Source organism: Neltuma alba, unplaced genomic scaffold (genome assembly GCF_004799145.2).
Source record: "Neltuma alba isolate B1F8T4 unplaced genomic scaffold, ASM479914v2 tig00010661_pilon, whole genome shotgun sequence".
Taxonomy (NCBI): domain Eukaryota; kingdom Viridiplantae; phylum Streptophyta; class Magnoliopsida; order Fabales; family Fabaceae; genus Neltuma; species Neltuma alba.
This window is the reverse complement of record NW_021635506.1, coordinates 219,892-229,944: the sequence shown is the minus strand read 5'-3', so window position 1 is coordinate 229,944 and position 10,053 is coordinate 219,892. Positions and strand designations below refer to the sequence as shown.

Sequence of the window (10,053 nt, the reverse complement as noted above, 5' to 3'; positions counted from 1 at the left end):
ATTGAAGAAATACCGAACCTATATCAGAGCTGAACGAAGAACAGAGCATAACAGAGGATGTATTTTATCGATAACTTGATCGATAAATGGATGATCGATCAAGTGATCGATAATTGCCTATGAAAATCACCTCTGAAGCTTATTTTCCATGTTTATATGAAGGGTGACTCAATATATGATGGTATAATTTCCTGGTTGTATATTTTAGCTTCCGACTGAGCCATCCAAACTTCTGATTGAGTATAGCAACATTTAACATCAAATCTATGAACTTGAATCTTGATATTTTCATTTGATCTTGCAAGTTCTTCTTTTCTCAATCTCTCTTCTTCTTCTTCCTCTTGATCATTTTTCACAACTCAAAGTTCAACATAATAACTCCTTTCTTTTCTTGAGGAAACTACACAAGATATTAAGTATGATAGTTAATCAAAATATGAGATAAATAATTTATGTAAACTTTTTGCTCTATTATTTGACATCATCAAAACTAATCATATCTAACACTTCTCTGGTTTGGCCGATGCTATGTGGAATTAGCATTGGTCAAGTGGATTTCTACTTTTAAGACACAGCCATCTTTAATTAGTCTTTAGCATAGTCTGGTAATTAATGATGTGAGTCCGTAAAAGAGCCAACAAATTTTAGGATAAGGTCAGAGAGTACATTTGTTCTGTTTCTCAATGCTGTCTTTTATTAACCACGCTAAAGTCTAACATCGGATTAATATATACACTCTGCCACGACCTTTATTAAATATGGGCGCACATATAAAAAAATTTGGAAAAATGATAATAAAATACTTTCTGAATTTCAAAATAACAAATAACACATCCGAATAAACAAAATGACAAAGAAGATATTAGGTACCAATTTGAAATTTTGATTTTGAATTTTACAAAACACATAGTGGGATTTACAACTTTCGTAGTGAGAGTTACTACTTTGTCAATAGGTTTTGCAACCTGTTTTGAAGGGCTGGGCAAGTTTTCTGTAATTTTACAAACACATAGTGAGATTTACTACTTGGTTAATAAGTTTTGCAATTTGTTTTGAGAGGTTAGGCAACTTTTCTGTAAAAAAAATACAATTCCACGCTGAATTTTACAAAACACATAGTGAAATTTACAACTTTCATAGTAAGAGTTACTATTTTGTCAATAGGTTTTACAACATGTTTTGAGGCCAAAAATCAAAATTCCATATTGGTACATGATGCCTTATTTGTCATTTTGTTTATTCAGATACCTTATTTGTTATTTTAAAATTCAGAAGGTATTTTATTGTTATTTTCCCAAAAAATTTATACTCATTAAAACTATCTTTTAAAAAGATTCAAAAATACCTTGTGGAAGATCAATCATATGTGAGAGAATATTACTTGTATGGGGATGGAAGGAAGCAATTTGCAATGGGTCTTGTAGCCCAAATGACATTAATTAAATGCTTTTCTTAAAGCATTTTCAGATGAAATAAAGACTGTGAAAATTGTAAAATCTCATATCAGCAACCTTGACAACAGTTTAACTGGTTTTTATAAGAATTTATTTATAAATAACAACAAATTTTTATGAAAATTCTTGATCTGAGATTTTACAATTTTTATGGTTTTTTGTTGTCAAATTTTCCTTTTTTAAATTCAAGCCTTCATAAAAAGAAGATAGGAAATATTTCAAAAAGATGACTATTGAATTTCAAATTTCTAAATCAGAAATTACTATAAAGATATGTTGTCATTTGCTTTTTGAGTGTAGTCATTTTTTTTATGAATATAGTAATGATTTGAAATTTTGAAATTCAATAATCATTTTTTTTAATTTTTCCAAAAAGATAATGAATGCGTTGCGTGAGTTAAAAATCAAAATTGCAACCGATCCTTTATGATCACTCCATCGATTGTTATTGGAGCACCAAGAAGATATTTTATTGCTAATTTATTCGTGTACGTGAATAATTTAATTTATTAATATAGGATTACTATATATTATGGAAACCTAGTAAACTCCACCCACTTTATTTATTTACATTTTGGCGTGATTTGGCCACGTACGTCATGCTTCCTAATAATTACTGCCATATTATTGTTGAAGTTCAATGGGATGGAAGCATATCTATTTCATTATCATTAAGACATTAACAGATATTTATCATCAGATATTTTTTGCCAGCATATATATCAGGTATTTATACTTGTGGCCACTGGAAGATCAATGCAAATGAATACGCACTACTATATTTAAGTGCTACCTCTGATCATATTTTCTCCTTTAGCTAATTAACATAAACAAAACAAAAAATTACTCTATTTTTAAAAAAAAATATTTAATTTTTACCAATTCATGTTGATATAAATAGAGGGGGATACTATCCCTTAAGCAATTTATTTCGAGTCTGATTGGTGACTTTTATGTACAAAAAAAGAAGAAAACCCAAAAAAGCTCTAAATTTAATGCGGCAAAGTTACTGTTCATTTCTCTCAATCTTTCTTTCCTCTGTAATTACTCAACAATCTTTATAGTTAGCAGGAAAAAATCTCTGTAAAGTGCATTATTTGGGGAAAAACACACAACTATTAATTAGTTCAAGGATTTTAATGGGAAAATTTTTAAAGAAGTTACTTATCAATAACAATAAAGGGTAACAAATTTAGGGATTAACCATGTGTGGATTTCATCTTATTATGGATATATAATAAAAACCAACTAACTAATCATATTATTATTCATAAATAATACTCCCTATTAATATAAAAGCTAGTTGGAAGGGTAGATTTGATTCTAAATATAAGATCTCAATATCCATTTTTTCCCAAATTAATTTTACGTGCAAACTTGTAAAATTATTATAATAAAGAGAATTATGAAAGAGAAAAAATATGTGATAGAGAAAGATGATGGTTTGAAAAATGAGACAATAAATATATTAAATATTAAAATAAATAATTAATAAGGACAAAATGAAAAATTTACTAAAAAATAAGTAGTTATAGCGTGCTCAAGGGACGAGGATAGAGAAGGGGAAGTGCAGGGAGTGTATCATAGAAGTTTCAAGAAGAAAAAGTGAAATTTGCGAAGCAAAGGATTGGAATTCCACACGGCATGTGAATCTTTTGCAAGATAATGACACTTTCACTCACTAATTCAAACACCAGCCTTGTTGTTTGGCTAACAATTAAAAATGCTACTGAAAAAAATTTACCACATGCCTTCTTTGTCGGTGCTTTCCATTTCTTTCCCCCGTCTTTTTTTTTTTTTTTTAGCTTCCCTGCTTTCTTCCTTACGTTTTAGTGAAACCTTGTTGTCGTGTTTCACAAAAAATAATAATGCGAATTTAATTAGGCCTCCTACATTTATAATCTAGACACACTCCCTCCCCCTCTAACTTCAGTGTTAAATATATGACCCATTTTATAGCATAAATTACATTACAAAATGGATCTTACATTTATAACCAGAAGAGTGTAATTTTTGAGTAGGCATGATTTTATGTATAAGATACACTTAAAAAATGTTTCAAATTTTCACCAATTTTTTTTAAGTTTTACCCATATTAATTATGTATATGCATCACTACATTAACAAACCTTATCTCTCTCACCTCTTTTTTCCTGCCCATTTTCTCTCTTTAACTCACTCTTCTTTTATAAATAAAAGTATTTTTTTCATACTTATTATTTTTAGTTATTTTTTTAAAAATTTTATCCACTTAATTCAGTTATTTTTATCCATGCATGTGTGTGTATATATATGTATGTATGTATATATGCATGCATGGGCCGGCATACTACCTATGCCCATAACCTATATTACGTGATATGTATGCTGGCCATCCATAATGGCTATGCATGCATGGGCCTGCATACTAGATTATCTGATTAATTAGCACGTTTTTCATTAAAATGTTCAGTTGCATGAAGTTTATCCCTTCTTATATTAAACAAAGGGAAAATCGCAAAAAAAAAAAACCGTACAATTAAAAAATTGCAAATTGGGACTCATGACAATATTAGCATGAGTTTTGACAATAATTTTTATGAACCGGTCCCTATGTGTAATTTTTCTAATTTCACAGTTGTTTTTTTACAATTTTCCCATAAACAAATGCTCAGCAGACTTTTAACAGTAATTATAATTAAATCGCATCGACTACTTGTGCCCTCTTCTAATTTGATTTTGTTTACTTTATGCCTAAGAATCATTGTACTATTTTTTATTTTACTATGCAACAATTCTATTTGAGGTATTGTTTGTAATTGATTAGATGTGAGCATATTTTTTAACGGAGATTTAAATTTTAGTTTATTACTTTGTGCGGGACTATCTCCTTCTCCTAAATCAGCTCTGGCAAGAAATAGTACCTATTTTTATTATAAGAGGCATAAGAAATAGTAACATGAATCTTTGGACCAATCACTGAAGTTACAAGAAATGAATGACTTTTTTTGAGAAAAGCATAAACTAGTAGCTAGTTTAGAAAAGTAAGGGCCCTGAAATTATTAATCGGGACTTAAATTCGTAGTGCACGCGTAGTGTTATAATATTCGTAATATATGTGAACAGATGGGGAAAAAAGGGAAACCACGTGGACGGAAGCACTTGCAACGCACGGGCGCATGGCCCTTCGTGGCCGCCAACGGCCATGTTGCCCTTTTTCAGCCCTCCCGCACACGCCGGACGGCCTCATATGCAATCGTGGGCTTCCCTTTTTATGAATCAATCCAATCATGTTTCACTAACTTTTAATTTTAATTATTATAACTGCTCACTGTTCCTTTTGTTTTTTTAATGCAATATTACGTGATGCTACTGCCTCCTTACTTGGTTAGTTAGTTAAGAGATTGATTTTATTATAAATATAAAATCTTAATATATTTTACTTCACATGTTTATAATTTTTTTGTTCAAAGTTATTATGCATATTAAGAGAACTCGGAGTCAAGAAGTAGTTCCAATATACTACATCAGGTTCTTAATATAAAACCTCATTTGACTTTTATATTGGTCCTAAATAGAAGACCTAAATCTATTTTGTCTCTAATATTTATTTATTTTTGTTCTAAGATAGTCATTCTAATAATGATAGTTCTAATCAACACACTTGATTAGCAATGATATTTTAGGAAAAATAACATCTATTTATTACAAATAACTAACTTAACTTGTTTTCTCAATCTCTTCAAATTAGTCAACTAGCTCTTATAATTAAGATCAGAAATAGTATATAATTTAAAAGGATGACTCAGGAAAGCCAAGATATATTTGTCATAAATAACTTTATTAACTAATTTTATTAATATTTATAAATTAGTTATTTAGTTTTTGTATTAAGAACTGAAAATAATATTTCTTCCTGTTTAAAATATAAGTATTAGATAACTAACTTTCAAAATTAGAAAAATTAGTTAAAATTAAGTAAAGATAATAATAAATATGTAAAAAAATATAACTTATTTTCCTAAAACACTTTTATTTATGGAGACAATGAGTGGGAGATAGAATGAGTGAAAAAAGAGACAAAAAAATGTATGAAAAAGGTATGACAGAGATGTCTAATTAATTAAGCGTAAAAATAGAAAAATACATTAAATGATCCTGTAAATTTAAAATGAAGCTTATAAAAAAAAATCAAACACTTTGTTTAATGCTTATATTTTTAATTAGAAGGAGTAATGGTCAAAAGTTCTTTCAATTTAACCGAACACTTATTGGTAACATCTTAAGATTTCTATCTTACCCATTCATAGATGTGTAATGGAAGTTTTTCACTTTTTCTTGAAGGAAAAAACAGCACAACTTGTTTTTGAGACCTATGATTTTGCTAAAACAAGCATTCTTTGCATTTACATATACAGATTTAAGTAAGATATCGTATTTAAATAGTCATGTACTGAGCTAAGATGATGAATTGATGATAAGCTCCACATGTTGACCGACCATGAGACTGCTTCCTCCAGGTCAAACAACAAAAAATGACGCTGCCTACTGAGAGATACATGGGACATTCATCGTCATTGTGAAATTGTTGGAAATTAAAATTTATGAGATAATAAAAAAATAAAAATCTGTAGAGGGCGAGAGGATCCACGTCGTTATTATTTGCCTGGATTTGTGGGGGAGCCTCGACGCAGAGAGTTGAGACTGTGTGAGAGGGACAAGCGGTATTTTTTCCAAAAAAATTAATTAATCTATTAATATATAAAAGTAGAGTACAAGGCATGAGTACCTGACAGCATGACAAGTGGCATCACCAATGATAAGATAAATGTTTTTTTTTTCTTTTCTTTAAAAAAAAAAGGCCACACCCCATTATGCCATGAAATGTGGGTGGATAGTTTCATAATAAATGTGGGCACGATTTATAGAACTGTCATGCATGACACGAAAAAAAAAGATCCCATGTTTCAGATTTTTTTTCTAATTTATGATTACAAGTAATTTTGAATGTGTGTAGTTTTTTGAATATATGCTAGGTAATAAATTAAAATATCATCCGTTTTAGGAGTGAACGTGGATAGTTTTTTGACCAAAACATGTTAACATTATGCCACGTGACAGGCTTTTCTCAAAAATAAATATAATGAATTTTTATATGTAAAAAATATGCAGATATCATGTTACAAATTTATTTTTAATTTCCTAATTTCAAGTAATTTTGAACGTGAGCTATTTCTTCAATATATGGTGGCTGTTAAATTTAAAAAAAATTATCTCTTTTAAGGATGAACGTTGGCAGTTTTTTAATTATACTTAAGTGAAGTAATATTTTTTGTTTAGTTAGGATCATTAATTCCAAAAAAGGTGCTACACTGCCATCATAGATAAATAAGAAATTTTTTTTAATAAAAATAAAAATTTGAAGGAATCTCTGTGGTAGTGACTTTTGATTATTACATCACATTATTGTGCTGTATTTCAAATTTTACCCCCATACCATTACCTAGGTCCCTCCCACGCCTCATAAGCTAGCCTTAATGGATTTGAACTAAAGGTTCTTAGGAATTATAAATTTAGAGAGGAAGGGTGCATCAAGGTAAGTATATCTTTATTGTTGTTATATTATTAACGTTGAAAAAAAAAATAGTGATAGGTGGAGTTGGTAAGTAGGACAGGATATCAATAGCTTAAGCATATGTTTAGATGCAAGATAGATTAAGTTTATTATGCCCAAAAGTAGGTACTATACATCCATTCAATGGGTTATTTTTAACTGATTATTTATCATCAATGCTATCTATAGGAATCAGAGAATCTTGATAAGAAAATTATGTTCCTGCAATATCAATTGTAGAAAAATAGTATTTGGAAGGCATTAATTGGTGAGAAAGAAACAGTAAGTAGCCCCATTAGTGGCACCACTTGTGATGCTATGGATACTGAATGTACTGGAGCAAATGGCCAAGTTTGACTCTTTTCTCTATGCAAGGATAGGCCACTTAGTCATGATGACAAATAAACATGTTGCTAATGTATAACATGTTTTCTTTCTTTCTTCTAATTTGTAGGTATAATATATAAGGTTTCGATCACAGTTCAATGAAGGGACATAATGTAAAGTGATAACAACTATTTGGTTTTAATTATCCTAGACTTTATCAATGCTTATTATTATATTTGTATTTGAAGCTTTTGTTAGAAAATTGATGTAGAGATACCTAATTTTCATATCAAATACCGCGATGCACAAGTCCCTGTTAATACATTTTTAGTCAAATGGATCTAGTGACTGCTGATCGATATAGCTAATATAACCCGTGCTAAATATCCATCTACTTCACCTTCTATTAAAAATCACAAATGACTTTTTTTTTTTTGGAATTGTGAGTGGCCTGCTTCTCTAAAATTACATTTCTTTGTGAACTTCTACCAATTTTCTGAATATCTATGTGGTCATATGCAAGTTCGGATTGTCCTAGAAGGTGTGTTAATAAGTTCAGCAATTTGATTGGTTCAATATATTATCTTGATGGTGAATCAGCCAAAGATCTAGCATTATAGCTTTGTGGAAAATGTATGTACTTCATTTGAGTAATGATACTACCATTATTAATTTTATTTAGTCAATTGTTATTTTACTTGAGCTTTTATATAATAAGCTACTTCTGCACCACACTTTTTTAGTTGATTTATGAAAACTCTATCATGCTTGTAGCTACTAGAATATGTATGTAATTGAGGTAGCCTTATAAAAGGCATGTAGTGCTTAAACTCTAAATGATGGGCATGATATGTTATTGAAGGAATCTTATATTTATTGGTTTCTAAGCTTGTGCTAACCCTTGGATTCAGACAGAACACATTAGTCTTACTGTTCCTACTGGGCTTTCCTTTGCTTTGAGGGATTTATTAAAAGTGGTTTAAGCCTCTATGGTTTCTACAGACAATCTGTTCTTAATGTATTGTTTTGCTTGACTGAAATATCATCCGTAAATATTTCTATTATAACTTTTAGTGAATAAAACATATTCCAAAAATATCTCACTTTATTTGCCTCACATATACCCGTGCATTGCACGGGCACCAAACTAGTTAATTAAAAATAAGAGAACAATATTGGGTGAGTCGCACCTGGCGCGCCCCGCCCCGCCCCGGCGAGACTCCCATTGCGCTCCCCCTTCTATAAAAACCCCCTCCCTCTCCTTCCTTCGTCCTTCACTGCACTGTCTTCATCTTCTTCTTCCTCTTCCAGCTCTACTGTTCCCTTCCCCTCTCTCTCCTCTCTCTACACATATGAGTGTAGAAGCAAGCTTTCCGCCTGCTGTACTGCATGGAGACTCAAGATCTTTCCCCTTCCCACGTGGACGCCTCTCGTCCCTCCTCGGCTTCCCTCTCGGCACCGCCCTTCTTCTCATCATCATCTTCAGCCTCAGCGGCATCTTCTCCTGCTGCTATCACTGGGATAAGCTCCGATCCCTCCGTCAGTCCCTTTCTCACTCCGATCCCCACGCCTCTCCCTCCAAACCCAACCTCCCCATCGCCGTACGCTCCCTCACATTCTTCACCCCCCCCCCCCCAATTTCTTCCTCTCATTATGAATTTTCGCTGACTCTTGTTTTCAATTTCAGGATTTGAAGCAAAACAGGGGAGAGAGCTTCTCGGTGCTGATGCCTGGGGATGAGGTTCCCAAGTTCATTGCGACGCCGTGTCCGTGCGCGCCGTCGCGGCCGGAGAACATTATCGTGACCGTGGAGAAGCCGCCGCCCAAGCCGCCATCGTCCGTGCCGGTGCCGGTGCCGGTGCCGTATTACCAAAGTGTGATTTAATTCATGCCCAACAAATCGCCACGCGGAATGGGCTAGAGAGAGATCTGTTCTGTTAGCTGTGCAACTTGCTGTCGTTTCTCTCGCCCCCGGGGGGGGGGCTGGGTCGGCCGGTCGTGTTCCGCAAGAGATAGGTGGCTGGTCAATTTGTAGTTTTCATGACCAATTTTTCATTTGATTCAATGCCTGTGCCCTGTACGTTGTAACTATATAATCACCACACCCATTTTTTTCCCTGAACTCCTGTAGAAATCCAATTTGGCTTTGTCCTTTGCTTTCATCTTCCCCACATGTTCAAACTTCAGTGATTACCTGCGCTTCTTTTTGAATTTTACCCAGAAGTGAAAAAGAGCAAAGCGTAAATGATCTCAGTTCTTGGTTTACAAAAATCTAAATGAATTTGGATCTCACGAGAGCATCTTGAATTCTACTATGAATTAACCATTGTCAATATCAATCACACTGAATTGTGTTGCCGCAACACGGCGAGAGCGGGTTTGAATTCCTTGCAATAAAAGAGAAATTTGGGGAAAGAAAAGACTAGAGGCCCGTTTAATTAGAAAATTACAAAAGTAGTTCTCAATTATTGCTGATTTTTTTTTTCCACCATGATTTTACTGCTGATATTGATAGAAGCCGCTGTGCGAGATAATGAGATGACCGAAATAATTACTGTTAAGAATATGCTTTTTTTTTTTTTTTAGTGAAAAGTGAAAAGGTTGGAATAAGCGAGTTTAAGAGTTTTGATTTGTGGGGGAAGATGCGTAAGATAAAAACTGTGGGGATTACGATCGCGA

The 10,053-nt window shown here is 32.5% G+C and overlaps 1 protein-coding gene across 1 annotated transcript; it reads left to right on the top strand.

Moving 5' to 3' along the window:
• Positions 1 to 8,654: 8,654 nt before the first annotated feature.
• On the top strand, positions 8,655 to 9,664 carry LOC114758051 (uncharacterized protein At5g65660). Its single transcript, XM_028947055.1, is given in 3 exon segments — positions 8,655 to 8,809; positions 8,812 to 8,975; positions 9,062 to 9,664. Coding segments are annotated over 3 exon segments (408 nt in total). The 5' UTR covers positions 8,655 to 8,763; the 3' UTR covers positions 9,260 to 9,664.
• Positions 9,665 to 10,053: the final 389 nt, after the last annotated feature.